Source organism: Cryptomeria japonica, chromosome 5 (assembly GCF_030272615.1).
Source record: "Cryptomeria japonica chromosome 5, Sugi_1.0, whole genome shotgun sequence".
Taxonomy (NCBI): Eukaryota; Viridiplantae; Streptophyta; class Pinopsida; order Cupressales; family Cupressaceae; genus Cryptomeria; species Cryptomeria japonica.
In genome coordinates, this window is record NC_081409.1 from 627,809,474 (window position 1) to 627,824,236 (window position 14,763).

At 35.8% G+C, this 14,763-nt stretch overlaps 1 protein-coding gene across 2 annotated transcripts; it reads left to right on the plus strand.

Moving 5' to 3' along the window:
* Window positions 1-518: 518 nt before the first annotated feature.
* Window positions 519-14,519, plus strand: LOC131055054 (cell division protein FtsZ homolog 1, chloroplastic). 2 transcript variants are annotated; one of them, XM_057989676.2, is made up of 7 exons: window positions 519-957; window positions 1,057-1,195; window positions 7,014-7,113; window positions 8,027-8,256; window positions 8,664-8,831; window positions 8,984-9,217; window positions 13,929-14,519. In XM_057989676.2, exons 1-7 carry the CDS (start codon window positions 740-742, stop codon window positions 14,172-14,174), a joined length of 1,335 nt encoding a protein of 444 aa, XP_057845659.2. In that variant the 5' UTR covers window positions 519-739; the 3' UTR covers window positions 14,175-14,519. The 2 variants fall into 2 exon arrangements, with proteins under 2 accessions (XP_057845659.2, XP_057845660.2); XM_057989677.2 differs by having other exon boundaries at window positions 521-957; window positions 1,057-1,183.
* The last annotated feature ends 244 nt before the right edge of the window (window positions 14,520-14,763 follow it).

Here is a 14,763-nt window from a genome sequence, read left to right on the forward strand (position 1 = left end):
GGGTGGGAAAAGCCAAAAGAAACTTGGGAAGAAAGGGTTTGTAGTTTTTGCACTTCCAGGGTAGTTGAATCTGAAAGACACTTCACTTTAGAGTGTGATGGTTATAGAGACATCAAGAGCAATTATGTTAATGTTTTGACAGTTGATTCTTGGTATAGTCTTTTCAATGAGGAGGCTCTTAAGAAATTGGGGGAGTTCATCATTAATAAAAAAATGACCAAAATATAAAAGTCAATGATAGTAAGACTTATTATCCATAGACTATTAATGTTTAGCTTTGTGAAAGTTAAAAATTCCTCTTCAAAAATTCTTTAAATGTACTATTAAATGCTTTCACTAATCCTTCACATCCTTCAAATCTAGGTTTTTTTTTTTCAAATTGATCAAAGGTGAATACAAGGAAAATTCAGGCCTAGTCTTAACTTTGAAAAAATAATAAGTGGCAGTTCCAACCTTGTAATTGAAAATTTCATTTCGGTAAATTGCTCCATCAATTCCAACTTTTTGAGGGCGCAATCCGTAGTCTTTGAATGGCTAAATACTCTTACCACTCTTTCAAAAGCCGCTTGACACTGAAGAGCTACTTGAAAACTTTCAACAGAAGCCCTGTTTACACCACCCAAAACCCTCTTTCTTCATTTGCAACAGCCTTCAGTCCTCCCAGTTGCAGAGCATCAGTTATCCGGTTCCCTAAAGCTTCTAGGATCGTCCAAAAGCTTCTGGGACCAGAAACTTCATTATGCAGTGCTGCCATCAGTCTGTGAGAGTCCTCTCTCCTCCCGTGGGAAGAGAAAACACAAAAGACAATACTCGTGCTCGTGGATTTCGCTGGACATCAGCGTCTTCTGACAATAAAATTTTGACAAATTTATCTCTTTTAAAGACCTCTAGCTTTGGAGGAGCAAGAGAGCTCCTCAACAATGTGGACATTAGGAGAAACAGAAGCAGCAGTTTCAGGTTAATAAATCCTTTTGCCTTCAATCTTTGTTGAGAAACTTGTTTGCTTGAATCCCATGGTTCATATTTTGATATCTTTATTTTGGGTTTGTATTGTAGACCCGTTCTCAGAGTTAGGAGCTCGTATTCTGAATTTAGAGGAATGGAACCAGCTCGAATAAAGGTGGTGGGCATAGGGGGTGGAGGAAATAATGCTGTAAATAGAATGATTGCCAGTGGTCTTCAGGTATTGATCAAGGTGACCTTACATTCTATTTTAGGTCATTAATGCATGTTTACCCTATATATGCTCAGTGTACTTCTTAGTTACGTGTCTGGGCTTGGTGAGAATGTGGCCACCTTGTTGTAGTGTGGGGCAAGACTGGGTTTCATGATTATGGTGCAAGGTTGAACCTGAATCTTTAGATGAATCTGTATTTCACTGACTATATCCTCCATGACACACATACAAATATACCCTTTTTGGTTATGGGTACGCTTTATTTGGTGTCGGTAAATATGTTTTGAGTTACCCTCATTGGGTCATCCGGATAGATTCTTCAAATACAATTTTAGTGATACTGCTGAGCCTATTGTGATGGCCTGCGGTAATGCTGACTCACGTTTTACAGTACTGCTAAATATTCTTTTAAAATCTACGGTACTTCTCTACCAGATATTGTACACACATTTCAACTCACACATAGCAATCTGGTAAGATCGGATGTGGCGCCATCCATGGACACACTAATCTTAATGTCTGTTTCATCATCGGCTTTATTGCCTACAGACCAAACCACTAAGGTCCATTCACAACATGTAGTGTTACCAACTGGTGACAGTGCTGCTGCCCTCATCCTTACAGTGGAAGAGCTTTGTTTAATCTGACCAACAGAAGGTGAAGAGGTACACGGAAGAGCAATTGTTCTAACTTTTCTAACGGTTCTTTAGAGTTTATAGCTTTGTAACATTACACATCTTTATCTAATCAACACACATCATAAAATTGATATAGTTAGTGCCGGATAAACAGCTGTACATCTCCCTGAAGAGTATGTTATGTATAAAACACACAGACTGATATATTATTTCTATCCCCATATTATATTTTCTATGTTTTATTCTTTAAATGCTATTTCTGAATCATCGTTCAATAACGATTTCACATAAAATGCTTGTAGATTCTAACTATTTATAGCACTGCCCCATGGATATCTCCTGGGAGCCAGATCCCAAAGATTTACCATTACAGCACAACCCTGTAAACTATGTTCATATAATTGATACTTGAATGATACAAGCATAGCGGATTTATAAAACTCATCACGTACATCTATGATGTGTCCCATTGCAATGTTTGGGATTGAATCTTGGCCTATTTCATAGAACTGCATCACTTTACTATTACACTAAAATCCTTTGTGTAAAGTTATTTCAATTTTAATTAAAGAACAAGTTATGAACTATCAATGCTATATATGGATATGAGGAATTATGTCAATGTCTAATAATTCTGATTTTTATCTGCAGGTCTGAAGGAGAGAGATCATTTAATATTTTCTATGTCTTCTCCAAATGAATTCAATTGGCATATATATCATTTAGGCAACCGGTCAATTGGTGTATTGACCGGTCATGCCTTTTAGGCATGACCGATCAATGCACCCATTGATCGGTGCCTTTACAATTATACCATTAACACAATGCTGATTATCGGTTCAAAAACCCCCGATAGCATATTGTAATATCATAATATAATGACTGATCAATTTAATGAATCGGTTCATATAAACAACGATGATTCAAAGTGCACGATGTATATAATCCAACCGGTGCATTTGTTAACCAATGTTAATGCCAAATGAAGCGGTGTATTCATTAAACCCGATAACAAATATGCCCAATATAATTAAGCCCGATAACAGATGTGAATCGGTGCCAATGTTTATGCACCCGATAGCAAGTATGTATCGGCGAATTTAACCCGATAACTTATAGCATTTAATATGCTATCGGGTTAATACCCCGATAGCATATTAATGCCAATTAACAATTGACATTAATATGCTATCGGGTTGTTAGCCCGATAGCATAATGATAAGCAATGTTTGTACAATCCGATAATCATATGCAATATAAATCAGACATGAAGCATGTAGATAAATAACAGAACAAGGAAGGTTAGGAAGATCTTATCTTGCATAAGCTACCATGCATTAACACTTTGGACTTGTTCAATGTAATTGGCCTTTGTTTATAAAAAAATGCTACAGATACCTGTCCGACTTCTTATGTAACTATATTCTGGTCCCAGGTAAAATTGGAAATCAATTACCTGATAAAATTCTACAAGTATGCACACTTACTTGTGCACACTTTTTTAATACTTGTATGAATATACCCATTATTATTAAGCGCAGCACAACTGCTGTCAAATGTCCTTTGGGTTTACTTTTTAGGGCTACATTATTGTGGTATTGTGGTTTGAACCTGTTGTAACTCTTATATAAATGCACCTACCATATCACATAGTTTCAGATTATGTTGAATGCCATTGATCCTCATAGATTAAAAATAATTCTACAAATATCCTCTATATAGTAAACCATCAGGTCTCATGGACGAACAATTTGACATTGCATCCCTAGTCAGTATCTGTACAGAAAGCACAACTTTCAGATTATCAAATAATGCTAAAGCTTATTTGCATGTTTGTACTGTTTTAATAAAAATGCCAAATGAAATGTTTGCTAGGTATCAATATGCTCGGTAGAAAGTTCCCAGTATTGAAAAGTGATTAGCATGTCAGAGGGGGCATACAAAATGTATATCAATATCAACGGTTAGAATTGGTGGTTATTGGTCATGTGTGCTGTATAAGTGAACAATTTCATAAGTGTAATGAGCATGCCTGCCGAGATCATAACTTAGTTAATTGTGGCTGCAAGTGCTCCAAGTTACCTCTTGATCACAAACTTACAGACTTTAGGCTACATACTTATAGCTCCAGCTTACATTATATTTTTAGACTTAGATTACAGTTTATCATAGTAGTCCTTAAAATGTTATTAGCAGAATCTATGGATTATGTTAAAAGCTGTAGTTTGTTTTTCTTCCTGAAATTCAATGTGAAAAGTGCATCCCTTCTGAGTGCCAAGTTGCTAATATTTGAGAAGAGCTATCTGCCATATGTTTTGCAATGCTAAATGTCTAATGCTGAATCCGACCAACTAAATATTTTAGGTAAAGGAATCTGGTTAAGTACTGTATTTTTAAATTATTGTTGTGCAGAGAAAGCCACAGCTGCTCTGCTTGGTGCAACCATTTATTTGTTGCTTTGATTTGTAAAATGATTTTCTCTTTTTGGCCCAATTTCTAAAGAAGACATCATAAAATTTCCAGGAGCAAGGACCCTGTATGGACAGATGAATACGGAAACTTGTTTTTAAGTAAGTATGGATTTTCTGATAACCATGGAATACATTAGCAAGCCGAAGAAAAAGAGTTGTTTCCATAATAAATTAACTTTATAACTGAAGACGAGGAAAAATGCAAGGGTGAAATTATAAGGATTCAAAGCTACATATGTACCCTTATACCTTGTTTTTCTTTGCTCCTTCGATTGATTTGAAGTGAAGTGCATTTAAAAGTTCCACTTGATGTGCTCTTTGTAATGTATGGATTGATGGAATGTGGTTGCTTAGTAAAGTAGTAGCATGATAGTAGGTTTACATGATCAAATGGACAGCATGATGATAAGATTTGAAGAGAAGATTAGAATTATGGATAGCATAAGGATAATGTGAAAGTGAATTGGAAGATCAAATGGACAGCATGTTGATATTATGAAGGTGGATGATCAAATAGAAGGAAATGCCTTCAATTTATATATTTTCATGAAGAAAATCAAGGGCTAAGATGCAATATTTAATGGAAGGCTAGGATTTGAGGAAGATGGAGCTATGGATTGTAGTTGTAGTCATGTGACACTTGTGTAAGAGCTAGGCATGTTCACACATGTGTGAACAAAATGGCAGGTGTGGGAGATATGCTCACACATGTGAGCAAAGGAATGGAGATAAGTCACAAGATCAAGGAATGAGGTGGAGGCTAGGGAGGATTTCAAGCTAGCATACTTATAGTGCGAGCAAGGTGTGGATAAGGTTAGCATGCTCACACGTGTGAAGATGGGATGGTTGAGGTGGAAATCAAAGATGTTTCCAAGAGTGCATGCACAATGTGTGAGCAAGTATTGAGATAAGGTGGCATGTTCACACATATGGGAGCATGGGAGAAGAGTATGATGACAAGTTTATATTTTAATTCATGTAAATGGATTTAATTGCTAGGATTAATTGGGCAAGTATTGAGGATGATGTGAATTTAAATATTAGAGGAAATGCTAATACGGATTATTTAGCCTTAATTAATTAACAAATATGGAACTAATCAATAAATTAAATTGGAGGAATTGGGGACCAAGGTTAATTGATTAAATTTAATTAATCAGCCTTAGGGAGAATTAATTAATGGTGAATGGTGAAGGAAATTAATTAAGTAATGACTATTTAATTAATTTATGGGAAAGCTAGTATGGTGAATTGGTGGTAAATTTTGGATTTCTAAAATAATTATTCAAATAAGCATGTATTTTTGTCAATCTAAATGCTCTATAGTCAAGATTCCATCTATTGTTCATACAAACATTGGGAACACATCCTCACAGTGTACAACACATTTCGCATGTCCTCAACATATTAAGCTTGGAGAACAAACGAGAAATATTCTTTGATATCATTTGACAATGAAATGCTAGTAATAGCCAATAAATGACATACACATGTTTGTTCTCGGTTGTCTATGTTTGTGGGTCATCTTACAAATAATTGCTTAATCCTTTGTTGAGAGGGATGCTAAAATGCCCTTTGATTCTGCTAGGACATCCTTGGCATTGGGGGAAAAGGAAAATAAGCTTCCTTTAAAGTTTTTATAAGTTGTGCTAGAGAGGGCCTCATTTATCCCTACCAAATGGACTACTAACACTACCATTTTCGTTTTTCATGCTTGTTTACTCATTTTGGTTAGTGTATTCCTTGGAGAGTATCCCAACATCAGCCTTTTTTGGCAAAATATCAGAGAGTGATACATTAGCAGCTATATTGGGCAGCAACAAATACATTTTTATAGAAGCCAGTAGTTGAGGAGCCAATTTTTCCAGCTGAGAACAAATGTGTTTTAAATTCTCTATTTGGGGAAAGTACTTCATTACATCTCAGTTTCATTCATTTTGAGCAATATTCTTTATGATCTTTCAAGTAGGTTCCAATAACTTCATTTCTCCTGAAAACACCACCGACAAACCAAAAAGGAAATTCCCATATGGCTTTTACATGATGGAATTGCACAAAGTGATTGCCCATCCAGTATAATTTATTTTTGTTGAATTTGCTATGTTTCTTAAAACCTACCAAACCTATGGCTCAAGATATTATTCAAAATACTAAAACCAAGCCCAAATAGCTCTGGGTGGTTGTTGCAATGGTCACGAAACATTTATTCCCAATGTTGGAAGGGGAGATAAGGAGGGCGAGGCTACATCTTTTAGGCATTTCTTAATTGTTTAAAGAAGCTCAAATTGTACAAGGGGTCCTTCAAAAACAAATTCTGCAAGAGACAACCTTGCAAAAATTGTTTGAATATAAAGATACATGTAAAGCAATTGCAAGATTTTATTATGCAAGTTGCCTTCTTGTATTATGTTTTTTGTTCTCCTAATTATTAGAATGGTGGTAAAAATTTACTAGGCTTCTTAGAAAAAAGAACAATTTTTTCCTCTGAGCTCACTATGCATGCTTTTAAGAATTATTATTATGGTCAGAGTTGACCAAATCCACCAAAAGTACACTATTGGTCTTAAAATCTGTTCAGCATTTACATAATTCATTCATCTACAGATTAACTGCATGAAGGGGAAGTTGGGTTTTTGTTGTTGTCTAGCACCTCATTTTTTATTTTTAACAATAACAATAAATAGTCATACATGTTAGATTTAATCATTTTTGCTTTTCATATCGCAGGGTGTAGAATTCTATGCCATAAATACGGATGCTCAAGCTCTGCTACAATCTGTTGCAGAGAATACTGTTCAAATTGGGGAGCTGTTGACTCGTGGATTAGGTAGGATACTTTCTTTTTGCCACTTACATCATCTTTTTCAATGCAATTTTCCAACTACAAACAGTCTTCTTGTTAGCAAGAACCCAAAATTCCCAAAATGTAAATCCATGAACCATATTTGAGGTTGAGGCACAGGCATTGAATAATCCTTGCTACCAATATTCAGTTCATTAAAAAAGTAACCAAGGATCAGAGATAGATATCTGTTCCATGAGCAGCAATGTTCTGGTTTATAAGATTAAAATACAAAATTGATTACACCTATTCCAAAATTGATGTTGAGTGTTTTATAAAGCTAAGTGAATGTGGAGTATCAAAATTTGCTGTGTGGGTATTTTAGTGTAGGTATTGGAATACATAACACAAATTTGCAGAACAAGATAATGGGAGTTTAACAGGATACTATTAGACTTTCACTTGCCAGTAATCTGTCAGATTAGACAGCTTTCAATTTGTTTTCATGTAATCTTGTTGTCAATATCAAGTTCATTCTCAAAACACTAAAAAGTAACAGAAGGTCAGAGATTTATATTTGTTTCACAAGAAGCAGTAGTTTGGCATATATGAACAACACATTAATCATGTAAAATATAAAATGGACATTGGATTTTGTATGAAACTAAGTTGATATAAAGTGTTCAAAATTTACTCAGTGTTGGTATCTTAGTGTAGGTATTTTAATGCATACTATGATTTTCCAGAACAAGATAATGGGAATCGGACCAGATATAATTTATAAATATTATACTTTTGTTTATCGGGAGTCTATCAGATTATACAGATAATAATTATATTCATGCAAAGAAACCTTTTTCCTATTGTGGCAAGAAAAGAATTATCTTTTCGTTTTTCAAGTTTTAGTGGGTTTTCTTTGGTAGCAAGATAATGATGGGTATTTGGTTCAGAAATGCAGGTACTGGTGGAAATCCAGAACTTGGGGAACAGGCAGCAGAGGAATCAAAGGAAGCAATAACTCGAGCTCTTGATGAATCAGACCTTGTATTTATTACAGCTGGAATGGGTGGGGGTACTGGATCTGGTGCAGCTCCAGTTGTTGCTCGACTGTCAAAAGAAGCAGGTCATCTGACTGTTGGTGTAGTTACTTACCCATTCAGTTTTGAAGGTCGAAGGAGATCTGTACAGGTGACTTTTATTTACGTTAAGTTATCTGTGATTTCCTGTTATTATTATAGATCACATTAAGAATTTTAACTGTCCATGAGTTAATGTTTTCATAAATGGCAACTTACATTCTGTAAAAGCTGGGATTGTTGGAAGTTCAATTTTTCGTGCTTTGAAAGTATTTGATGTGAAATGTTTCTAAGTTTCCAAGTCAAAACATCTGGCTTAAATTTTATTGAATGCAGCTTGGAACAACCTGGACTATCTGAAACCTGCTTAAATTAATTTTTAACATTTGTTTTTGGAAAGTGCTAATTTTTATTTTTCTAAATGCTTTAGATAGAAAACCTTGTCTTATTTCCATGAGCAGCAAAGCAATACTTATAAGCTTTCGTGGTGGAAGTTGATTATTGGCTAATTTTTGATAGGCATTGGAGGCCATTGAGAGACTGCAGAAATGCGTAGATACTTTGATTGTCATTCCAAATGATAGATTATTAGATATCGTTGAAGAGAATACTCCTCTTGAAGATGCTTTCCTCCTTGCTGATGATGTTCTTCGTCAAGGTGTACAGGGAATTTCTGATATTATAACAGTAAGTGGGATTCAGACTTAGTGGGTTGTCGAGTTTACATGGTTTTCAAGCATATAAATGATTGAATATGAACATTTCATCTTTGAAATGTGCAAGATAACAGTGTGTCAAAACATCAAGTTTGCTGATATAATGTACATATGAAAACGCAGATTCCAGGTTTAGTGAATGTAGACTTTGCAGATGTAAAGGCTGTTATGAGAAATTCAGGAACTGCGATGCTTGGAGTGGGTGTGTCATCTGGAAAAAACCGCGCAGAAGAAGCAGCAGAGCAAGCTACATCAGCTCCCCTTATTGAGAGATCAATTGAACGTGCGACTGGTGTTGTATACAATATTACTGGGGGGAAGGACCTTACACTACAGGAAGTAAACAGAGTTTCTCAGGTATACCAGCTTATTATAAAGTATGCTAATGGGTGCTTTTTGGTTTTCTTTTAGAAAGACATTGAAATCAATAGCTACGTATAGCATTATTTTTTTGAAATCTTTAGCATGATTGAAAATTGATTTTGAAACCGTTTGCAATTTGTTGAGTGGCTGAATAGCTGGCAGGGTGCATCACCACTTAGGAATTTTGCAGTAGTGTGAATTTGCATCAAAAAGCATTCCCTCTGTATGCTTGTCCTGCATCCATTCTCACTTAGGGTCCGAAAGGAAAAATCCATACTTACCATCTTTTCTGTAAAAACCCCTTATATAAAATCTAACCAAAAGCCTTATGCCTCACCATGATAGATTCAGAGACAACATTCATTGTCTTCCTCTTTGTTTACCATTCAAAATATAGGCGTATTCATCAAGACAAGCATTGACTGAATCAAAATGTTGACATTTAATTTTTTATTAAGTTCCACATTGTGAACTGCTAACATTTTTTCCTTAGAGAACATGCAACAATTTTATATTGAGACTACTTCCCTTTTGTCTTGCTTACTGGCTTTCTTAAGGGAAATAATTTATCCCAGCCAAGATATTCAATATATACATAAGGCAACGGCATGCCATGTTATCAGTAACTCAAATGCATATCACAAGTGCCAGGCAATTTAAACATACCATCTTGGTGGGTACGTTTGAATTGCTGATACTCATTGAATGCTGTTGGGACTTGTGTATCTTGAGAATGGAGCCTACATTTGTAAATGTGTGATTAGGTTTGTAGTTATATTTATGTATATGATGCCAGTTTGAGTATGGGTTTGGCCATATGACAATTTTTTTGGGTTGAACCTTACTCAACTTGCTTATGTGACAATAGGCACAAGTTGGAATGCACACAGACCGATTTTGCAGCCAGCTGGTTGTGCTTAATTGAGTGGATAAAGTAGTATGTAATCTAATGTTGTTGGAATCCAATAACACTAAGAGAGGGGGGGGGGGGGGTCACTGTTATACCGGAATGATTAATTTTAGCCTTATTAAAACATGCATACACCAACCAGTATACTAGTACATACAGAATTGAAAGAAGTAAAGCAACCGATAAGCCAATCACATAAATGAGAACCATAACACAGATTTATATGTGGAAAACCTCAAAGAGGAAAAACCACGGTGGTATTTGTGATCCACAATATCAATCCACTAGCCATATGAAGAGATATTACAAAATATGAGGGGCCTGCACTTGCAGGAAGGCTTACAGCCTAGAGCACACTGCTCAATCACAAAAGGAGCCTCATTGACTACATAAAATTCCAGACTACAATTTGGAGAAGTGGGAACTACTAAGATAGGATCTTTTATGCCAGAATACAGTTCCGGTTTAAGCTCTGTTTGTTCTAGTCTGAAACCCTAAACCTTTTATTGGAATAACTCTTACATGAATTTCCTCACATACATGATCTCTCTGATATATTTCGCATCATATTACATTCCCATATCCATAATCTCCTATCTCATGTCTATATCAAAATGATCTATCAAACTGACCTATATACCCTATACAAATTTACATGTCTTATGTCGGCTTACAAAGATATATACAATATCAAATTACATGTCGGCCAGATAACATAAATGTATATACTATAAACACTAAAATCAATTGCCGATGCCGGATCCAAGATATGTCGGCCTCCAATACCGATAACCTTTACTAAACCATGTCGGCCTGCATTGCCGGTGAGCAATGAAATCCTTCTGCCCTGCCGGTGCCGGTGCCGGTGAAGTATCTGTGAAGTGCCTGCCGGTACACAACTGAACCAAAGTATGAAGCCGGAACACAATACCATGTTGCCATCAATGACAACATAGTGAAACCAACCAATTGAGTGTCAATTGCCAACAAATGTTTCAGGGCATACTGCATGATCCACTATTAGGATACAAACAGCAAGAGTAGGATACAAACAGCAAGAGAGGAGAAGTGAGAATCTTGATGATGGATCATGGAATATGTTCCAAAACATTTTTGAGAAGGTTTTACGCAGTCCAACTTAAAAATATCCATTATACAATATCATGAACTGTGGAAATTTATTGACTTTAATTAGCATGTACTCCAATTTTGTATATATGAAGAACTTACAGCATGTTGAGATTGAAGACAAAAGTCAGTACAACATTCGCAATTATAAAATTAAAACATAATATACAGCTGCCAGAGAAAAGTAGGAAAGTTGTTTTTTAATCAAAATGTGTATTTATTATAAAATTTTGCTTGCTAGAGGCTCAGGTAAACAATGCATTGGCAATGGAGGTAGTGCCATGTGTGAGTGTTCTACATGTATTTGTCTTGAAGGGTGCTAAGATTGTGAAATTTATAAAATTGCTAAACTCAGCCACGGCAATTTCTCTACATTTGGATTTGGGAAGGGTCTAGTGATTTACAGATGGGGAATGTCTAGATGTCTCCTAGTGTCCCCTAATGTATCCAGGTGCAACCTGCAAATTTTTTGATGTCCCAGGGATGTTTCCAAAATTTTGTTTAAAAAGGGACAGGTTGAGGACATTTCCCACGTGCCCCTGCATCTGCTATAGGGGATGGGATCATTTTGGGGAGGGGATGCATACCTGACGACTGTAGCTATTATTCTCATCATCCATAGGGAAAAATAACAGAAGTAGAGAGGGTTGTAGGGAAAAATAAATGACAGGATTAATCTCCAAAATGAAAAGGGATGATTCTTCACAAAGGATAGCTCAAGAGTCTACTAAGCTTATAAATATCGAGATATTTTAACCTTTTCCTTTGCAAGATCTCTCAATGAGAATCTTTTTACCAGCTGGAGACCAGTGGCCTAACACAATAGGACTTCAAGTTTGAAGACCTATGACAGATAAAAGTTAGATTCCAGGAACTGGAACAAACTTTCATGTGATCTGATCAAGATTTAGCTCTTGAGTGCTGAAGACTATCTTCCAAATTACAGAGTTGATTTCTTTTTGAAAGATAAAATCTGCAATAGCCCAATCTGTTTAAAACTTATTAGAAATAGAAAGCCCTGGCTCCATTCTAGTCTCTAGAGCATGATAGCGAAGTATTCACATCTGTACTTCCAATTTCAAGTTTTTACCCAAATGCTTGCATGGTCTCCACACTAATATAGAAAAGGTAGTTTATTTCTGATTGCCAAACTATATCTATGAAATCAATTCAATCCATACTATTCCTATAAATTTTGACGGAGGGAAGTTAAGACTCTTGCAGTGAGGGGTATCATCACTGATAAATATTCTTGTACCAGTCAGTCTGTGTATTTATGTTGATAAGTAAAATTACGCTCATAAAATGGGATATTATTGCTAAGATTAAATTTCATGCTTTGCTTATATTCTTGACATTTTCTGTTGGATGTCTCTAAATGTTCTGAAAGCCGTTATTTTAGGAAATCCAGTTTGGACTGTTTTTTTTTTATGTTGTACTCATTTTTATCAAGGAAATTTCCTGTCATACATTATGTAGAGGTCAGGTATTTAAAACAAAAGTAGTAGTGGGACTTCTTGTTCTCTCATTGATACTGTAAAAAAGGAATGGCTATCTGGAACGAATGTAGTTCTCATTAAACACTTACTCTTGAGTTCTTTCCTCACAATGTGTATATTTGGATTGGATACATTCCCTTTGTAGGGATAGTAATGCATTTGATGATATTATGAGTAAAAATGAGAGAGCTGATCATACTTGTACCTGGCTTTTCCTGAGACAGGTGATCATCCTTGTATCCTGGCTCGTTCAAGAGGAGCTGATTGTCCTTGCCCCTGCTAATTCTGGATCTACTAACAGAAAATAAACTGTTTACTATTCAAAGTGCTTTTGATTCAGTGTTACCCACCCTTACTTGGGTAATGATTTGATTTCTAGTTAGAAATGTATAAGGGATCCTGAGTTAAATTCTATGGCACACTACTCCAGTGAGAGTCAGCCCAGTCTGCAATCTGAGATTAAAGCTCAGGAAGATGAAATTAGGAAATATTAATGTGCTCTGTTGACGGAATAGAGGCATATGAAAACCAAAGTTGCATATGAATAGAGGAATATGGAATTCCACCAACAGTTTAAATTTTGTTAAAATATGATTTTAAAAAAAAATTGAATGATTGAGTTTTCAAGGTTGGGGGACTCCCTGCTGTCCTTGGGATGGTTGAGAGATGCCTAGGTGTCCCTGGAGCATCTTGTGCATAGCAGGGAGTCCCCTGGCCGCCTCCTGTAGGACCCTGCAGGAGAAAATGTACTAGGAACATCCCAATTCTGCAAATGCCTCGGCGGGGTAGGGGAGGTGGTTTAAGATGCATACCCACAGAACACTGTTTTTCAACCATTGTTCCCCATAGTGGTTTCTAATTTTTTGTGGCAATTAGTTAATGTTTCCAAACTACATACATATTGATGCACCTTCCATTTTGATCAATTTGTTATTAGTAGTTTAGTATAGCTACACTTAAATCGATTTGCCCTTTTAAAGTGGAAAGTTCACACATTAACTCTTATTCAATTTACCAAGGATAAGGCTGTATTTTTCTATTTTCACAACATATAAGTGAGTTTGCTTTGATGAAGTTTCCTTTCCAATGTCTAGGACATCTAAACATTTGTGAAGGAGAAAATTTAGTTTGTGACCTAGCTTATCTCTTGCGTGAACTCCATCTACAGGTTGTGACTAGCTTGGCAGACCCATCGGCAAACATAATATTTGGAGCTGTTGTTGATGATAGATATACTGGAGAAGTACATGTAACTATAATTGCTACGGGGTTTTCTCAAAATTTTCAGAATGTATTGGTAACTGATCCAAATGGTGTGAAGAAAGAGGTTCCAGAGACTAAAGTATCAGAGCCTAACAGGAAAAGTTCAGCTTCTGTTTATTCAAGACCTTCTGGTAGAAAGTGGCTTCTATGATGATGCAAACTAATTTGTTTTGGAGTGTTGCAGCACCCGTCAAATTCACCATGCAAGGCAGTTAATTATTTGTAATACATAATAAATATGATTTTTCTCCTTAACACATAGGATTATTGTTGGCTTGAGCAGGAAATGAAGAGATGTGTTAACAAAAGGTTCCAACATTTAGTAAGCATTATAAGTGGTTCCGGTAACTGGTTTAAAAGCGCAGAAAATGCTTTTGGCACGTGTTTTAATTTGAAGGCCTTTTATCTCCAGTTTTACTCCTGTAAGCTTTATTTTATTTATATTGTGGTAACTCGTGCTGTAATTTGAAATTGGAATTTGAATAGATTTCTTGAATACTGGTCTTTGTTGCTCTGCATGTTTTAGTGTTTGGGACAAGAAGTTAAGGAAAAGGAAATCTGCATTACGTATGACATAGGCATACTTGAGTGGCTTTATCAAGTTTGTTTTATTTTGTTCAGAAATGTGTCTTGAAATTGAAAATCCAATGATTTCTTGAACCTTAACATAAAGTGATTGGAAGAAGAGGTTATTGGATAAGCGAATCTGCTTAAATATGGCATTTTATATATGACATAGG

Bases quoted from the DNA above. Each gene is read 5' to 3' on its own strand.
- LOC131055054 (XM_057989676.2), top strand. From the start codon at position 740: ATGCAGTGCTGCCATCAGTCTGTGAGAGTCCTCTCTCCTCCCGTGGGA. The intron at 8,832-8,983 runs GTAAGTGGGATT...ATGAAAACGCAG, and splicing joins GAATTTCTGATATTATAACA to ATTCCAGGTTTAGTGAATGT. The intron at 9,218-13,928 runs GTATACCAGCTT...CTCCATCTACAG, and splicing joins AAGTAAACAGAGTTTCTCAG to GTTGTGACTAGCTTGGCAGA.